This window comes from Coturnix japonica, chromosome 11 (assembly GCF_001577835.2).
Source record: "Coturnix japonica isolate 7356 chromosome 11, Coturnix japonica 2.1, whole genome shotgun sequence".
NCBI classification, from domain to species: Eukaryota; Metazoa; Chordata; class Aves; order Galliformes; family Phasianidae; genus Coturnix; species Coturnix japonica.
Genome location: NC_029526.1, coordinates 6,438,581 through 6,458,695, shown reverse-complemented (window position 1 = coordinate 6,458,695; position 20,115 = coordinate 6,438,581). Strand labels below are relative to the sequence as shown.

At 35.4% G+C, this 20,115-nt stretch overlaps 1 protein-coding gene across 2 annotated transcripts in view; it reads right to left on the bottom strand.

Annotated features, from left to right (window-relative positions):
• Positions 1–20,115, bottom strand: part of ITFG1 (integrin alpha FG-GAP repeat containing 1) — a 62,068-nt gene that overhangs the window by 16,021 nt on the left and 25,932 nt on the right. For both annotated transcript variants that reach the window (XR_001557701.2, XM_015873924.2), the window contains exons 9-14: positions 13,918–14,012; positions 13,497–13,669; positions 6,519–6,669; positions 5,939–6,047; positions 2,510–2,553; positions 515–593 (exon numbers count right to left, since the gene is read on the bottom strand). Coding sequence is in view for 1 of the 2 variants with exons in the window: in XM_015873924.2 (XP_015729410.1) it covers positions 515–593; positions 2,510–2,553; positions 5,939–6,047; positions 6,519–6,669; positions 13,497–13,669; positions 13,918–14,012 (651 nt within the window). In the remaining variant the exon portion in view is untranslated. The remainder of the gene's footprint in view (positions 1–514; positions 594–2,509; positions 2,554–5,938; positions 6,048–6,518; positions 6,670–13,496; positions 13,670–13,917; positions 14,013–20,115) is intronic.

Here is a 20,115-nt window from a genome sequence, read left to right as displayed (position 1 = left end):
AAGAAAGTTTTTATTATGATATGAAGATACTTCCAAGCTGTCTACACTTTTACTCTGTTGAAAAGGAAGCATTTCAGTATCTATAAAAGGGATAGCTACAATAAAATTGCTCATCTTCAACAGTATTCCTAGCATTCCCCGCAGCACTCATTCACAAACTCAAGTCTATAGTCAGTATGCAACAGGAAAGCAAAATAGGTCAAAACTCGAGATATCCAGTCATTAAAAAGTATGGAGCAGAGAAGGCACACCAGTAGTGAGCATTACAGTAATATGGACAATACAGTAGCAATCTCTAAAAACCTGCATTGAATTAAATTGCCTTCAAAACCAAGAGAAAGTGTGAAACAAAACATGTCTGGATTCGCATGGTGACAAATCCAGACCTCTCTACAAGCAGGCCTACTTCCTGCCTGGAACGTGCAACATCTTTTTGCCTTCTCTTATGTTTCCTCATAACTTCTCCACAGTACATTTCTTTTTTTCTTCATCTTTTCTAATGAGATTATCTTACCTGACCCATTTTTCAAGTATCCATTTGCATCAACAGTTGTGTACATAATGTAAGGACCAGGCTGATTAACACCAAAAGGCTGAAAGCGAAAGGAGAGAGAAAAGAAACAGGCAAAATTTTAGGAACAGACAAAGCTCTACTAATAAAAGCATTAAAGCAAACGTACAGATTGATGATTTCTTCATGATATACACAGTTTTGAAGTCTTGCTCTTACACTGCACATGGCGATATATGGAAACTCATTTTCAAAATAAGATTAATCAGTTGTCTAAGTACCTCTCAATTTCTCATGAAGAAAGCAATGCTACTCAGTCCTATGGCAAAAGGTTTAATATTCCCTAGGGAGGTATAAGTATATAAAAAATCTAAAACCTCAAATTATAACTGCACGTTAAAAAAAACCACCCAGAACTCATTCAAGATTTTGAGAATGCTCCATTCTGATGGATTTTCTTAATCTAAAAATGCTACATAAATTCAAAATTATCATAATTCAGCAATGTTCTATTTAATTAAAAGAGTTGAACAGTTAATTTTCAAGTACCAATATCTATTTTAAATAAATTATTTGGAAAGAGAAGATGTGCTTAAACATCAAAGTAAAGTTATGGGGGTAAAAAAAAAAAAAGGAAGGAAAAATCAAAGGGAGTTGTAGATTATTGAGTGGTGAACCGTGTCGTGTACCTGTGTGAGAACAGGAGGAGCACATGTGGGGGGAAATTATCTGTTAAGGTAGGAGGGACAGGGAACAGCTACAAGAGAAGATTTTAAATAAAGGTGTTTTGTTTTTTTTTTTCCTCTCTTCAAACAGTGAATTCAAGCTGGTATTACGACATCCAGTTCAGTAAAAAGACCTTTCAGATGAGCTGCAGAAACTTCACTGAAGAAGAGACAATGAACGTTTTGCATCCTGCCTCAAAAAATAGTAAGTTGTAAACTATAAGAATAAATAATGATGATGAAAGCCAATATCAAATCTTGGAAAATGGTAGAAAATGGCATAAGGAGACAGAAAAGATGATGTTAATGCAAAACTATGAAAGATGAACCTTTTTGATGCTAAAATGTACATTATTATTATCTTTGCCAAGTATTTGTATTCTGACATTACGCACCTCATGACACTAAGTTTGTTGGTTTGTTTGTTTTTTTACAGTGAAGGCAATAGCATTTCGGTGATCTTGACAATCAAATGTTCATCAACATCTGCTGAACATATGCTCCCTAAACCTTCCCTTCATTTTGGTAAGTAATCTTGTAATACCACCCCAAACCTCTTACTGTCTTTTTTCAGAAACCAATCTGATGTCCTAAAATGAAGAAAAGGTTGGTTTCCTTTGAAGCAGGTTTTTTAAAATTTCTAACTAAAGTTCAGAGCTTTTGCAATTCAGCTCTGCAATAATAATTTTGATTCCTGAGTTCCCCTTTTAGGCCTTTCACTGTGGATACTGTAATTTGCTAATTGAAAGTTCCACAGGTGATTTTGCAGGGTCTCTAGAGATGATTACAAGAGCTGAAATAGAATTAACACATCTACATGTAGCTAATCTGCAGAACCATCAAAACAAAGTACTTTTCTTTCCCCTTCCTCCTTTTCCTTCCTTATACCCACATACTGATTTTAGCTCAGAAGTTGCTACCTGGCCCCCATGGCTGAATTTGTCCCACAGTGTTTTGCCTGGATTTTATGACTGCCCTGACCAAGACCTGGCACATTTCATACATTGGGCAGCCAGCTGTATTACACAAGTTGCTCTTGTACCTGACAGAACCCAGGTTCTGCATAATAAATCTCACTGCAGAATCAATCAATGGAGATAAGTGGAGAAAGATGGTAGTCTCAAACACGCACAACTTGGCCAAACAATATTTGGATCACACATCCTTCTAGTCAGTAACTCTCTTAGTTATGTATGTGAACAACTGTCAGCATAATCAAGCCCCATAGCTTACATAAACCTAAATAGTATTGCAAAGGCATAGTTACACTTACTGTTATTTTCCGTGGACAGTCATTAGAACAGAGGCCACTGAGAACTGCAAGAACAAAAAGCAAGTTTACAGTATTCACACTAACAAGCCATCTTATGAGCACAACCTCAAAAATCTATTAAAACATATTAATAAGTGTCATGTATCCATTAAGATACATAAAGAAAATAGTTTTTATCCATTATTACTTATGCACTAAAATAATTATAATTTGCTTAAAGCATATTACTTTGCAGAAATTAATCAGCTAATCACTGTTTTCTCATACCTCACTGGTCAGCTTGCTTCCAAAAGAAACATTTGTCAGTTGAAAAAAATCCAAATAAGAACATGTTAAAATGTAGCAGACTGTACATTTTACTCATCACCCTTTACTTCTAACCATTTAAAGCTGAATTTCTGACAAGTACATTTTACTTTTTATCTGAAAAAAGAAGAACTTTTCCCTATACACCCAGTTTTAAAGGTGATAGCTTTAAAACTCGATTCAAAACAACTCCCATTTCCTGTTTATTCTGTGTAATCTGAAAACATTATAAGCAGATGTGCATAATGCTTCTTAATATCTATAGCATATGACAGTTGTTGAATTACTTGTCAGCTTGAAAAATCAGTTGATTACAGAAATGTTAAACATTTATAATCAACTAAGGGACAATGAAAGCCATCTGTTCTGTAACCTAGAACATCCTGCCACATTAAATATTAGATGCACAAAATCTCGTGTACAAAATATGTGGTGACAGTGGAGGACTAAGTGGTGCACATAACACAGCGTAATAGTCTGATCAAAAGTCATCCCAAACTGGAGTCAGGAGGACTATTTGTATTTTCTGTTTTGTGAAAATCTTAACTGAAATGATTCCAAAGTTAAAATTCTTAGTTTGTGACTTAACATTTTTAAACATCCAAATAGAGAACAATCTGTAATCTATCCATACAGTCCAAAAGAAAGTCCAGACAGTTAAGGTGATGCTATGGCAAAGTACAATTTGAAGATGGTGTCTGTATCTAATAATAGACAACAATCTAGAAATGTATTTTGTGTGTTAGACAAAGACGCATGTTCAACTGGAGCCATCTCTTCCTATTTTGATGCAGAACAGCACACTGCAATTTGCTGTTCAATTTCACTGTGGGAACAAATAACCTGACCAAGTTCATTTGACTACTTTCATTGTCCATATACCAAATAAGTGAACACAGTGCATTTAGTGATACACCAATGGGCATAAAACGTGTTTTATTATAAATATTCCCTCCTGTGTCGCAGCAGGAATGTTTTTAAGCTACTCTAATTTCCATTTTCTGGGGGCTTCTACGAAAACACAAGCATACCTGAGTACGATGCTAGAAATCAAAGCAAACCTTTCTTAAGATATACGTAACACCAATGCTGAAAATTATTCTGTTACCCATTCAGAATATCACACAATTGTCTTTCTAATATAATTTTATGAAGCAAAACATTTTTCCAGAAGGTTTTCTGCATGCTTGTGACAATTATGCCACCCATACCCAGTATTATTTAAAAAGAGCACAGCTTCCATCAGCATGGCAAATCGTTGTAGTCTAATACGATGAAAATAAAGCCCTATGCAGTGATACATCAGTCAGGCCCAGTAGCGGATGCAGTTCTGTTTATCTTACAGCATGCAGAATCTACACTTCAGAATCATTACGGATATTTAAATAGCACAAAGGCAAACTCAATCTCTCCAATGAACCTCCTGTTTTTCTTGCTCAGTTTTCTCTTTATGAGCTCACTTACAGCCTCACCTTTTACCCCTCCTCAAAAATCAAGGAAGACAGCCAAGCAACGAGCTCAAAGCTCAACACCTTTGCAGTCTGAAAGAACATGGTAGGGCATGCAATTTGAAAACCTAATTACTCTGAATTACAAATATCATAATCTAACACTAGCCTTTTAAACCAAGGCTTTAATTAATTCACATACCCTTGCCATGCTATCTGTCATCCCAAATAGTTATGATAAGATATATTTTAAGCCATGTAATACTTTTAGGCTGAAAACACTGAACTGACTCAAGACATTGAAACGTACTCTCAGAATAGATCATGCAGAACACACAAAATATGCTCCACACAGATCACTGAAATGAAACCAGTTCATTTTGCCCTAGATTCCACATCATTTCAAAAGGATGGGGGAAGAGAAACTCTAGTAAATTAGTCTTGATGTGACAGAAGTCCTTGCTGGAAAGAAAATACAGCAACCACTCAAGGCAATAATGAAAATAAATACATTTGGTTATTGTTTCTTGACTAGATTCTGAAAATAGGCAGGGTAAAAAGATAGCCATGTTCCTTAAAGTCAGCGCTGCTTTAATGTCTTACAGCTCTCTTCTGTATTATTATGGCATACATATGTATAAGCATAAGTACATTTTCTCAGGTTAGTGACTAATAAGCTGATCTTCCTCTAAATTTTAAATATCATGAGACATTAAAGTATAAGTTGAAGAATAGGTATGTGTACATTAATACTGCTTTTCCAGTGACAGCACTATGTTACATTAGAGATAGGTGAAGGTGTTGTAGAGGAGATTCACAAAAGAGGGGCTTGAGTTCAGCCAAGTCCAGCCCTTTCCCTCAAAGCCAGATATACTACACAGTTTGTTTAATCTAGTTGTATAAGTCTCTAATATTGGAAACTCTGCATCTTCTCCAGGAATTTATATTAGTACAAGCTGCTGTTTAAGAAGTTACATTTACTATTTACTCCTGTTTTAAGTTTCTTAATTTCTGTCATATCCCGCATGGACACAAAATAACCAAACACACTTGTTCCCCTACCGTTATATATCATCAAGGATTGAAGCCATGAATTTCTTCACATTTCTCTTTTAGAATGAATATCTCACTTTCCCTGCAGATTATAATTTCTGACATTTCATAATTAAGGCAGAAGATCTTTTAAAGATCTGGTAATTGTCTTCAGAATTTTGCTAAGACACAGAAATGAAGAACCAAAGCTCCAAAATGAAAGGAAGGATTCAGACTGCCTCTAGGTAACAAGTGAAACATGACCTGCTTTCTAAGTAAAAGTACACACCCAGAGATAATGAACACTTACTTGAAGGACACAGTGGTCAAAATTGGTATTAAAAACCATTAAAGTGATATTAGAACAACAGAAGTACTGAGAATAGTGGACAGAAATGCTTCCAAATTACGTACTCTAACACAAAAATAGGAAACAAATGCAACCTTTGAAACTAAACAAAAATGCATCATCCAAGCATGGGCTCTGCAGTCTCTTTCTGTAGACCCTACTATTTTCCATGCTCTATTTTTTCTTGTATTGCCGTGCATGCTGCATTATCATAATGTTATCATATACAGAGGATCAAATATTCACATTCCCCTCAAGATCTGATTTTGACCTGATTATATGGTAATAGCTTACCAATAACTTTAACAAAATATGCATCTGCTTCAAAGTTGTTTTTTAATGTGTGGATAGCGAAGTCTTCATTGGAGTGGCCCTTGCTTACTACAATGATATCCAAGATTCCCTAGAGGGAAAAAAATAGGGTTGAATTAGAAATGAGAATGCTGATTTACTCTAGATAGCATCTAAATTCAGTAAATAAATACCCTTAGAGACAGAAGGGAAAAGAAAAAAGTGTGCAGCAATGTTTACATTTCTACTACCAATTTTAATATATTTAGTTTCATATTAATCTATGGCAATATTAGACAGAGAGCTCCATCCACAGATAACAAGGATAACATACATGAAGAGGGCAGTTCAGACAGAGCAAACGGAGGGCCAGCAAACTTTTGGTCAGTGAATGGGCTGCTGCTACCTGCCCATCTTCCAGGGAGCATTTCAAAAGCATGTAGAAATATCCCAGTCTGAAAGTACTGCCTGCCACATGCTCTAAAGCCAATATTTATACAGAGCAGTCAAACAGTAACACAAAAACTTATACAGCAACACAGAAGGAGCAACGCTGTTTGCCACAGCACAGAGTTGAACTTACATCTTCGTAGATGTCAAAGAAGGTTGCTACGACTGCATCTTTGATTTGATTTAGATCAGAGAGCTCCCAAAAAACTTTAAACATACGACGTGCGCTCTTGCAGCTTGCGTTATTGCATGGGACATTTTCTAGTAAAAATGCTTGTTGATTGCTGTAAGACATTATGTACATATAACAATTTACTTTCTATAAAGTAATAAATTAATTACAATATCTATGTAATTTTGAAGCCAAGCGAAATACATATATTCAATTTAAAAAAAAAATCACTAAAAATCTAGCAGACATTAAAAAAAAAATAATCAATAAGCATTTATGTTAACCCTACAGTCAGAATTAAAACATCATGCCTGATTTAAACTAACGAATATGCTAAATAAATAGGTCCAAACCAGCAGGAACAACTTCATTGTTCTTACTTTGTTCTGACTCAAGTACCAGTGTACCTATCCACTGTTTTCCTTAATGCCTCACCATAGTCTTTCAGCTTATGTACTCCTTAAAACATATGGGTGCTTTTTCCATTATTTTATAACACACAGGGGAGTAAAATTGACACAAATAGATCCTGTTAACAGGTGTAGTACAGCAAACAATCTTCATTTTGAAGAAGTCATCTAATACACATCAACTGTTCACCGGGAGACATAGATGAGTGACACAGGCTTCACATGTGCTCTGATGGCTAACAGTCTATACCCTGTCCCTGACACCATAAGATCATCACTCTCAGTAGAACAGTGAAAACCTTCAGGACTTGACCAGCTGTGTATCTGATTGCTTGGCAAGTCTCAGTTTCTACCTTGGAAGCCCACAGGGATCCATCACTGGGAACAGATGAAGTTTCCTCCTTTCTCTCTGAAGGGAGCCAGGAGACAAAGCCGCCAGCATTCTGCAAGGCTAGCTATGCATGTTAGAGCCAAGGGCAATAATCAAAAGCATTTCCTCATCATGACCTTGAACATAATGCCACTGCAGAAAGTGACAAGAAGGTGTTTTTCCCCATCTAAACAGCACCCAAGGCCTCCAGGATGCAGTCACAAACAAAAGCAACTTCCGCACTTTTCCTGTTTCTGGTTTTCTTTATATCTGTGGAAAATTTGCTAATAAGAATCGTAACTCACAATACTCACATTTCCATTCCTTCCATTTCAGAGTTAGAGGAGGGCAAAACATTTACCTTATGAAAAAATACTTCCGATGCTGAAATAACTACGAGTTTCTTTGCACAGACTCAGTATTTCAGACCCTGCACTGGCATCAAAGATGCATCAAAAATAAAATGGGATATTAAAACTCTTTCCTCAAAACATTATAATCACATTTCTTTAACTCCTGTGAAAAACAAAAAAAAGGTCTGTATCTTTCTGCACTACACCTGAATTTGACTGAGCCTAAATATGAACAACCTCCTTGTAATTCCACTGTTATAAGTGCAAGTATGTAGAATTAATGCTCAGCCAGGAATCAAACTGGACGATCTGCAGTATTTAAGATTATTAGATAATAATTATATTACCTGAACCTGGGAACTCAAACACAACTTCAAATGAACATGAGCATTTAATTTCATGTATTATAGCAGTATCATGTCAAATTAACCAACTATAAAGGTAAGGTGACAACTCAAGCTAAGCAAATTGTTCCAATTTCTCTTTTTCATCACTGTGACACATTCTTTTGTAAAAAAAAATTGCAGTAAACTTTTAAAAAGATGCTTTCTTTCAATTCCCATTTTTCAAACAGCTAGAAATTATTACATGCTATTTAAAAAACAAAGATGAAAAATTGGCATTACGCTTAAATACAGAATATTGTTCAAGTCTAAATGATAAGCCTTTTGAAAGGACAGACAAGTTTATTCACTGTAGGAGGCTTTTTTTATTCCTCTTTCCTTAGTTACGTGCATTTAATGACTTGGAAAACATCAAAATAATAACAAACATATTGGGAGAATAAGGAAAGATATAAATCAAAGCATCACTAGAAGAGAAATGCCAATTTCCTTTACCCTTCTCCATCAGAAAGGAACAAAGACAAGTGACAAGAAAAAAAAAATTTTTTTTTGAATGCATAACTATAGGTTTGCTCATAAATACTCAACATGAAACAAGTTCTGTATCCAGCCTTGCTTCTGACAGGTGATAAAACTAACAATGATTTAGGAAAAGATGATCAGTTTGAGTCCTTACAAGTAGACACATACAAAGAACTAACATATATACATACACACACACTCATATGTATACACACACACGCTGATTTTACACTGTGCAGGAGTACCTGGAAAACTTCATACAGATGTATCACACTCAAAGCTTTACATTCAACTGTCCATATTCAGTTTTTTACTATCTCCAAATCTCCATCTTTACTGCTATTTATCACCAAAGTCTGTGATAAAGTAATGGTATGCTTGGAAATACAGTATCTATTTTACCACTGAACACTTTAGTAAGGCTTTGAATGAAAGCCTCACTAAAAGCATGATTCCTTAGATTACATGTTTGCAATTCAAGATGCCAATTATTAGTATCTAATTAAAACAAGATGGAAACAAATGATTAAGTAAAAAAGGTTTCATCTAATTATGTGGCAGAATGAAAGATAAGCATTTACAGGTTTATATGCAGTACTTACAATTTCAACATTACAAATTCAAAAACCAAGAAGTGAAAAAATTACTAAGTTTAGATAAGAGAGCAAATAGAGATGAACCAATGAGTAACTACTGATAAAAATACCTGCTGTTATTCTCCACACACAAATCCCAATGAAGTCATAACCAGAAGGAAGAAATATTCATGTATGTAGCCTGAAGAGAAATCTGCAGACTGGAATTCTAATGTGGAGGTGTTAATTCAAGTCAAAATAGCATTACATGCCTTTATTGAAAGCACAGGACATGGCAGGAGATGAAACACTGTGGGCTTATGGCAGCTCTGAGAATATTTGAAGCTATTAATCATTTTCTTAACTTACTCACCAGGACGGTCAACAAGTGGAAGTTATTCCTAACTACAATTACTGTCTTCATTGCAGTGTTTTGTAGGGATTTACAAGAATTGATCTAAAAGTACTTTCCAGAATTATAACAAAAAATAATTTATTTTAATGATATTCTTCCATCATCATGTATCAGTATATTTTCAGATGAATGCAATGTGTTTTGCCTCTTTTAATTACCTTCTAGAAGGAAAGCTGGGCTTTCTAAGCTATGGCGCAGATTGAGGTCAAGAGTTTACAAAAATGCTTTATCATTTAATCACAGTAATCAATCACTGAAATTAGATTTGTAGATGTAGCATGAAAGACTTCAGAGAAAGAAATAAACAGCTTGATTCAGAAGTGTTTAAAATCAATTAAATAAGGTTTCCATTTTAACTTGCTCTGATTTAAGAGAAGCTTTTAATTTAATTCCCACACATTTAACTCTCTCTATTCTATGACCCAGTTATATATTTTAAAAGGAAATAGTTATTACGTTTCTCAGAAACAATGACTGTGAAAGTGACATTTGATCACTGGTACAGAAACTATTTTCATTACTTTTCTAGGAATATTAAGAACACACAGTGTTAACATGGAGTTTATTCCTTAGTTACTTCTTTTTCCAGACTTCCTCAGCTCTCTGAACCCTACCTTGTGCAGCCTGTCAAATCACCTGCCAGTTCTCTCAGTCCTTATGTATAATAAGGTGTCATTCAACTTTGAAATCAAGTTTCAAAATAACTTTTAAGACACACCCAACTGAATAAGTAATTTCAGAAGCAAGGAAAATAAAGACAAATACAGCACAGACAGGCAAAATTCTGTCTTAAGTATACGCCTGGCAGAGAAGAGAGGCTCCTTAAAGTATGAAAAGATAACTTAACTCTCCCTCCACCTCTGAATTCCAGAAATCCTGTTGAAGTCCATTTGAAATATCCTAACCATCACGATAGTCACTCAGCCCCAAACACAAAATGTATGGGCCTTAAGTAAAAACAAACAGAAGAACCACCTTTTGCAGTTTAGATGCCCAGTATTTAAGTGGAAAAGGAGAAACGTTGGTTCTAGTTTGCTGTCTAAACTTTTTACAACCATTATCCAGTGATGCTGCAAAAAAGATGCAAAATCCCAACTAAGCAAGGCTATGGAGGAAAAAACCTCGCGTTCATGGTCTGAGTGGTTTAACTTGGTATGTGTAGATTCTGAGCAGTAACAGAATCGCCATCTTCTCTGAAATATTTGAAAAACAACAATAAAAACCAAGAAAAACCAAAACAGAACATCAGCTGTTATCTTAAGTCTCAGAAGAAGTGGCAGAGCTCTGTTGCTCACTGCTTTGTGTCTGAATCACAACGTTGTGTAGGCAGAATACAAGCACACAGCTCTTCAGTTTTAGGCATGTGTCAGTATGCAAGGAACTTGAACACAGAAATGTCTGTGAGTCACTCATATTTAGGCAACCACTGGAGGATCTGAATTAACTGTGTCTTAAAAGTCTAAATTCTGTCTACTTGCTCTTTTAAGCACTGAAGTGAGATTCTCCATTATTTTTGTTTCTGAGCATTAATTCAAACTATGAATCTGCACCCAACTCTCATAAAACATACACAGCTAGGTTATAAATACACCCATGACAGATCTTTCTCTGTAATGCGCTAGTGCAAGAACTGCACATTCATCATAGGTCCCAATGAGAAAGATATGAAGACTTCATACAGTATTGATTAAAATACCTTTTACAGAAGATGACACGACAGAGAAAAAGTGAGTATCATAGATAATCTTAGAGCTCATCGAGAGCTGGAAAACACAAATTGTACAGTACTAGACAGACTGAAGGACATACAGTGCATATCCTATCGGTAGTGAGGCTCACTGGCATTATGGTCTCTAGAGCTCTTTCAGATTTTTCAGAAAAGTAAACAATTCTATTCATCATTTCTACTGTCAAGCGAAACAACGTTCACAAAAACACACACAACTTCAAGGTAAAGACAAGGACATGCCAGTGGGATCGTCACCAGGTGCCAAGTGGGAGCTGCCCACAGGCTTCTCTGTTAGCTGTGAAGTTTGTCCTGCAGCCAAGCGATATGTGCAGAACAGCACAGGCAAGCTGTAACTCAGGTCAACTGTTATGCGGATCACTAACTGCTCAATGTACAACAGGCTCCCAGCTTGGATCACTACACCTGTCGTAACACCAGACTGCAGCAAGACAAAGGGCTGGAAGGCAAACAATGAAGGAAAAAGTAGGAGAACAAGTACACTGACAAAGTTAATAGGGAATGTTAGAAGCTTTCATTTTCCTTCCCTCTAAGATTTAAAACACTGCAGTATATATTCCACTGACGGCACACATTGTCCGGCTGCAACCTGCCTAATAGGTTTTGATTAATTTCAGTGATTGCAGAGATGCAGCAAGATTTTTGACAGCATACATTAATAAACTGAAGTTTGAAAAACTGAATCAGAAATGAATGGTCCTCATCCTCACATAATTCACCATGACAGCTCTCTCTCTTTCCTTCCCAGAAAAAAATAAAATTTCTCTATTGTGCCCCAAAACAAATATCAACTCCTTGCTGCTAATACAAATATCCCTTTCTAATAGATAAATCAGGAATCTCAAAGGAAAAAAAAAAAAAGCCAAATCGATTCCTACGAACATCCTACACGAGCACAGCAATTTTATTGCTCAGCTACAAACACGAGATGACGATCCACTAAGTATGAGATGAATCCCAGCTACTCTAAGTGGGGCATCCATTACATTCTGATCGCTTAAGCATATGCAACACTAGATAATCTTTTAAAAAACCAGAACATTTTGTCTTTGAACAAATGATTGCTTGGCCTTCTGTAAAAAGGGATCAATTGGCAAAATAGCTAAAAAAACTTTAATAAGAGAGTTTAGCTGATCAATGGAAACTGCAGCAATGCTGAAAGGCGCTGCCATTTCCTGCTGAGGACAAAAAATATAAGAAACATTCAAACAAATAAGGAGCAAAGCAAACTCTCAACAACAAGGAAAGGTAATGAAAAATCCACAGAGTAGCCTCACTAAACATCCTGAGAGCAAGATGAGATCAAGAAAAGGAAAAAAAAACATACGTGACATTCACATAGCAAGGAATCCAATAACCATGTATTCATCAGGGAAAAAGTGATTTTATCATGGTACATTTCAGTAGTAAAGTTTAAATGGAAGAACTGTTTTGGAGGCACCCAGAAAAGGGGGAAAAACAAGCTTATTTCATAAAGAAGTTGGGTACGGATTGATACAGAAAATAAAAGAAAAAATGCAGGGCAAGAAGAGAAGAACTTAAAAGAAATGAAATATTAAGCTGAAATGAAACTAGTACTTGTAGCCTACCTTTAACATATAGGCTAAAACACTGTGAACATCTATACCTGAAGTGAAGTAATGGCAAGGAGTCTTTGCACACAAGTATCTTTATTAAATATTACATGTATCGCCAAAGCCAATTCATTATTTAGCACTAAGAAAACCTTGCCACTTGTGCATCACAGCACACCATGAGAAAAAAAAAAAAAGCCATTATACAGATGACTAAAAATTTTTCTCTGGAGAAAAAACAACATGATTCTATGATTTTAGTTTAGTTGAAACTGGATAATATAAAGTGACCAGTAACTGACGAGATGCATAAAAAACACCGATCTCAGAAGGAGCAAAGCACGCTATCACATACTTTAGCAGTCTCCAACCAGTGGACATAAAATGGGATATGACATGGAATGAGTTTCCTTGAACTCTCAACAGACTGGTGTTACTAGATAACACTGCAAGTGCTCTTTTACAGAAGATGAGAAAGGACAAGGAGAAACAGCTCCTGTGATCAGGGAGGAAAGCCTAAAATGGCACTTCATACTGCCCTGGGCAGAGATTAGACATGTTGTTCACCAGATAAACTAGAATTATGATTGGTCTGACTGGTCATGAAACATCCAGATAATGATCTTTACCTTCCAGACGTGTTCTTAAGTATAGCAAGGGCATCTGGGTAGCCATCCATGTTGTAGTCTCCAATATGAAGGGTCATTGGAAATGAAACTTGTGATGTAGTTTTGTCAGTTTGATTTTTTACAAAGCCCCAAAGTGTGTCTTTATTTCTAAAGTCTTGCAAGACTGGAATCCACTGTGAAAGAAAAAGAAATCCATTTCACTTAGGAAAAATACCTAAATCTATTTAAAACAACTGACAATTCTGTGCTGAGTCAGGTCTTGGAAGCAGTTAACAAATACTCAAGAGAAAACAAGGATTATTTCCTAACTGACACCAAATGAACAATGTCATATGAAATGTTTTCTATGTACCTGGTTATTCCAGAGCACATGCACAAAACACAGCATTTTCCTTTGCCTTGACAATCCAAGTCACAATACCTGGTCCATTCCTAGCTTAGTTAAGTAGATGGCACTTTTTTGACAGTTTATGTCTTCACATACTGGTAACAAATGTTCACTCCGTCCATCACCATCTGCCAAAGAGAATAGAAAAAGTCCACTTGCATTTGTAAACTCGGAAACTCTGCATGCAGGAGATGATCAGCTGGGAGTTGTTTATTTTTTCTGATTGTGAAAAATTAGACCAAGAATGACTAGATATTAAAAAAAAATAATCTTAGCCATCATAATCATCTAATTTGGGTCTTTTCTTTGTAGGTCATCTTTGCTCAAATATTTTCATATTGACCCATGGCAGTGAGAAAGTTTTAGATTGTATTTCTACTGTTAAGTAACATACTTAGAAGAGCAAATACTTAGTAATATTCTCAGTCCCTCTGTTTAGCTGGGAAGAAGATTATATCTTCTATAGATCGACCGTCACAAGTCTACTGTACAAACTAATTTAGTTTTTTACCTCATTTTCAGCTCCTGCATTGTCAGGAAGACTAAGCCTTAGAAGCCCACACACAGTACAATAATCTATATTAACAGGTAAATAAACAACACAGGAAAGTTGTCTAACAGAATGGCTACTAAGTTCCAGGCTTTCAGAATTAGGCAAATCTGAGTAAATTACAACTCTTTAGGAACATTCTTCTGGCGCATTCATTTCCAGTACCTTTAATAGAATAACGATCTTTTACACATTAAAAAAAGTGATATATATTTGCCTCTAGAATTCTGACACACAGTATATAGTAACAAGCAGATTGATTTTCCATTCTCTGTTCCAGGAGAAATCCCTATGTTCACATTATATGATTTTGACCTTGCAGTCTTTCGTAGCATATTCCTCGTATGGGCTGAGTAGTAAGAACAGGGAAACAGCGAAATGTAGGCAGCCAGAGAAAAATTAGAACTGCTGCTTTAAAGATTATCACTGCAAGTCCCAAAGGTAAACAAATATGTCAAACATGACTTGTTAAAGAGATGCTATACTCCAGTCCAGAGAAAATACAGACAATCTGCTTTTCCAGGCTAAAAAATGTAATACAAGAAAACAAAACAACCCAACCAGCAAACAACTGTAATATAAAAAAAATTCCACTGTAATCAAAAAAGTCAGCTTTTCAAATCACCCCATGTCCATAACGAAGTTTTGAACATCTTGGTATTAATATTTTAATTGGATTTTGTGCAGCTGCTTGACAAAGTCTCCTTAGTTGATTATATAAAAACCAGATCACCCTCAGAAGTTAATGCATCCCTAATTATATCCAAATATACTACTGACCACAACCTACATATTTTGTCATGCTTTACTTACAACATAATTACAGCTTCCTGAGTGTGCCAAATTATATTTCTATGACACAGAACCATTTTTTAGTATTACGTAAGGAAGCTGCGAGCTGGAAAATAGGGTTATAAGGGGGAGGAAGACTGAAAAAATATCAGACTTCCCCAAATACCTCCAAGTGATAAAGCCAAACCATCACCTTTGATAGTTTTCTACTTACCATCTGCCTCTCAAATTATTCTACCTCACAGTAAAGCCCCTCCCAAATTATAATGGCAGCTCAGTTATCAAGAAGAAACAATTTAGAATAATTGGTAGCATAAATTCAGTATGTCAGCGTCCAAAGAGAGTGGAAAGTAAGCTACCTCTGACCAGAGAAATTAACATAATGAGTAGTGAATTTGACAGGTCTTAAATCAGCACCAACTCATTAATCTGGTTTGTTTTCTTTCTACATCAATCAAATAGAATAATTAAAGCTAGTAACCTCTTTAATTTTTGCTTACCTGAACTAGGATAAAATACTGCACAGACAGCAGGCTTTTTCAGAACATAAAATGGGAGAAACTCTAATTTGCAAGCTATCAACTACAGAAACAGAGGCCTTTACTTGACAAGATTTAAGTTGCAAAGATGCCTGGTAAAACATTATCAGTGAAGCAAGAATATCTTCTGAGTTGTAGCAGAATAGTTTAAGAAAACCCACAATTAGTTAAATACTGTGTTACAGAGCAGTAGCAATCAAGAGAATGAAGTCTCAGCATTCAATGTTTGTCATACTATTTGTGCTTAATTCTTCTCCAGCTTTTTTTTTTTTCCTAATGCATATCTTAATACAGTGTACAGATCCTTCCATTACTATTGAGATTATTTGATCAAAAGTAATTTTCTGAAGAAAACCTATCTTGTTGAAAAAGATAATGTTTTTCTAATCATTTACAGCTGTTATCATTTTTGATAAAAACAGAAAGGATAAAACCCACCCAAAATATCTGTGAATATCGCATTCATTTAAATGCAGTTTTTTGCCTCAGTCTTTGTTAAGTAAACCCAACAAGAAGCAACTCCCTAAAAACCAGCCCTATGCAGAGGTCTAGAGCAGAATGTTTCATTATCCAGTTTCATATTTCCATCTTGCATTGTCCTGATCTGCAATAACTAGAAATACAATGAATGACTCCTGTATTTCTGTAGCCTTTCCAAAGGCACTATGTGAAACCAACAAATGGATACAGCAGCCTTTCAGGTTTTGAAGTGCCAGCTAAAATGCCAAGTTTTGGCATAACTCTACGGATCCTGAAGACCACACAAAAATACCCCTGGAACTGCTCACAGAAGAGCTCAATCTCACTGTAATAACTGACCTTCCTTGGACATACAGTGCTATCTCTTCTCGTCTTCATGCTTGGTTTAACTCTCAATTTAAATAAACATCCTTCAATTTTCAAATGTAATCTTAAATTTAAATTCCTCTACAAAGGTGGAGGAAGCCAGAAACAGAAAAGGAGCATCATTAGCACACTTGCTGCAGCTTGATCTGATTTTCATAGGTGAAAAGAATGTGCATGAAGCTCCGCTGGGTTTACTAATGAGTATGACACTGGTGACAATGGCTGGATGAGCTCATTAGGTAAAATAAGTTAGACAAGTTTCAGCTTAAAACAAAACCACAACCAACAACAAAAAGCAAAATAACACCTTTCATAACATTACTTAATAATGTACTGTAATCTATAGTGAGCTTAACCTGATACCCATGTAGCATATCCTGCTGTTTTTCAGTGTGACCATTTTCAAAATTCTTCCTGGGATCCTGCAAGTAAACCTTATTTTAGTCACCACCAGAGCAATGGTCACTTCTGTGTCCTTTAGGAGGATCTTGACTGCTTATTCTCACATTTTATGAACATCGCCCATTTCCAAACTAGCTCAGATACAAGGGTAAATAAATTTGAACACAGCTTTAGTTCACACTTGTACTTTAAATTTCTCTAGTTACACAAGAGATTTACTAATATTTAAACACAATTATGTATTTTCTTGATAACTATGCAAACAATATTACTCTTGCAAAGCTGCACGCAGTTTGCATGCATTTCTATATAGTCCAGTGGCTCATAAGATCTTATGATCCATCTTAAGAGTGAAAGGCCTTCATTGGTCAAACAGAACACAAACGCATAGAACACAGAACAGAAATACTACATGAGCAAAACGTATATCTATGTTTCATTCTGCTACAACTACTAACCACAAGAACAAGACATTAGAATCAGCCATGACATTTATTTGTAGAGATTGAAGAGAATCTTTACCCAGATCCCAAGGTTTACTATTCTATCTTTTGGCAACTGTCTGGATTTTAAACTATTTTACTTAAAGCTGCTGGAAATCTCAAAGTTACTTGTAATTTCAGTGCACATTATAGCACTAGATATGGTTAAATACACTCGAGATTTATAACGTCCAATACAATCAATAATCAAACCAACTTTATTTTGTTTGAAAGCTCATTATCTTAAGTTTATCTTCTGAGGTAATAAAATGATTAGAATTCTTTTGTCACCATATTCCTTTAGGCATTCAAATACATGGCCATGACAGAGATAATTATCATAAATTACTAAGATAATTACACATTATTAAAATATTCAATGTCAGCTGCTTTTAGAAAACATGAATCACAACTTCAAAAAACAGGTGCAAAGAACTCTTAAAGATGATTCAAAGTTCCGTGAACATAACAAATACCTTGATAACACTATCTTTTGTGTTAAAATTCTGATTTTAGGTTTGTCTGTATCCTTCCAAAGTAACATTTCCATAGAAAGAAAAATATTTAAACAGTGTGTGTAAGCAAACTGCAGAAAAAGACTTCCAGACTTTCAAACATACTAATAAATCCAAGCAGGAGGGAGAAATGAGTTAAAATGTGATATGAGATTAAAAACAAAGTGATGAACCTAAAGCGCATCTATCACAAAACCAACTACATCCTTACCTAAGGTGCCGCAGAATTCTTTAAAACCATCAGCTTTGACATCTTTTCACCTGGACTTTTCACAGTAATTACAGTTTTCCTCATCTGCAGAGTATTTCCAAACACATAAGTATTGTCTTTCTGCGTCTTAGTCTCAGAGAGGCCTTTTATCGACTAAAGAAACACAGTGCTCAGAGAACAAGTCCTTTGTAAAGATGTTATTTAGCAAAATGCATCATTTTGTTTGATACGGAACTACTGTATCTGAGGATTTGACATTCTGAAGGAAAATCATAAGGGCACGGATGTTCTAAGAGAAAGCTGAGATACAAAACTAAAAGCAGCAGAATAGTAATGCAACTCCACAGGCATAAAATCAGCACAATTAAGGTAACATTGGCAGGAGGACAATCAAAGTCTATAATAAGCTGCAGATCTCTCAACAAGATGCATTTTGTGTAGTGCAATCAATGGATTTAAGGAAAACAAACAAAGGTTAGGCGTTCCGTTATACTGCTTAAATATAATGAGCAGGGAGCAACAAGCTATGAAAACCTCTAAGAAAAATAACAATTACTACCATCTGACATTCAAGTAAGACATACGAAACACCGCAGGTACTTGGTAAGGAGAAAAACAGAGAAGATAGTTTTAGAATTACTGGTTGTACGACTAGATACTAAACATGAGAAAAAACTGAGGAAAGCCTTTCAAAGACTTCAGTAGAACTCTAATAAACCCAATCCACACTTTGTCAAAAAGCAAGCTTGCACAATATGATTCCAGAAGTTAGAGAAGACCACAAAGACCACTGAGCAGCAGCTAAAAAAAGAAATGGCAAGTAAGAAGCTGGCTAAGTGCAACCCTGAGAAAGCCTGAGATGTTTTTATATGTTTTTATTAATGTATTCACTCATGAGGACATTATCAATAATATTACCTAGTTACTTTTTGGAAAGATCATTACAATTCAACAGCAACTTTTCACTCATCTCCCCACCAAACTAAGCAAAATCAATGACCAAGGAATAAAGCTTTCAATTCTCCTGTCAGATATCACAAAGGATGATTTAACAATCTCCACTGAACCAATCATAGGTCAATAGCAGTTATAAAATTAGTTCACAATAAAAATGAATTATTAGACTGCATCAACAGCATAATATTCTATGCTAATTGCTTTTGGGTCATTCTCTTAAAGACATATTTCATTTATCTTCAGTCCAGACAGAAAATAACAGGTCTGTGTGTCCAGTTCACGTTCATTTCATTGCTGAAAAAAAAACTGCTCTCATTCCAGAAAGCTTCACTAAAATCCCTATAATTCTTTAACAAATACTTTTTTTCCAAAATTTCAAATACAAAGAAAGCAATTTTTAATTGTAATTACTTCTGAGAATTCCAACATTTCTATTTCCTTTAAAATCAGTACAAGCAGATTGCATAAAAAGCCTCTGCAAGCACACAGACAACAGCAAAGCAGCAAAGGAGGATTAATCATTTTTGCTATAGCAACCACTGTGCTGCAATTACCATAGTGACATGAGAAGAATAGAAAAAGTAATAATGAATGAAGAACACTTGTTGAAGTAATGTGTCTGCCAAATAAGTGCAGAATTCTCCAGTGCCCAGCTCTACTCACCTTAATCAATTGCAACACCATTTGTTACAGGTATGTCACACAAAGCATTTTTGATTTATTTTAAAAAGGGCAATAAAACTTCGTCGACTGTTCAGTGTTCTTTGATCAGGTTAACATACAAACCATTGCCATGACGTAACAGGGGGTGCTACTTATCTGAGAGGTTTCGATTTAGACAAGTCTGAAATCCACTACATTAAAATGTAATCATACACCTACATTAGTCAGGTTTGGAAATTAAAATATAAATGTGTGCATATGTTATATATATATT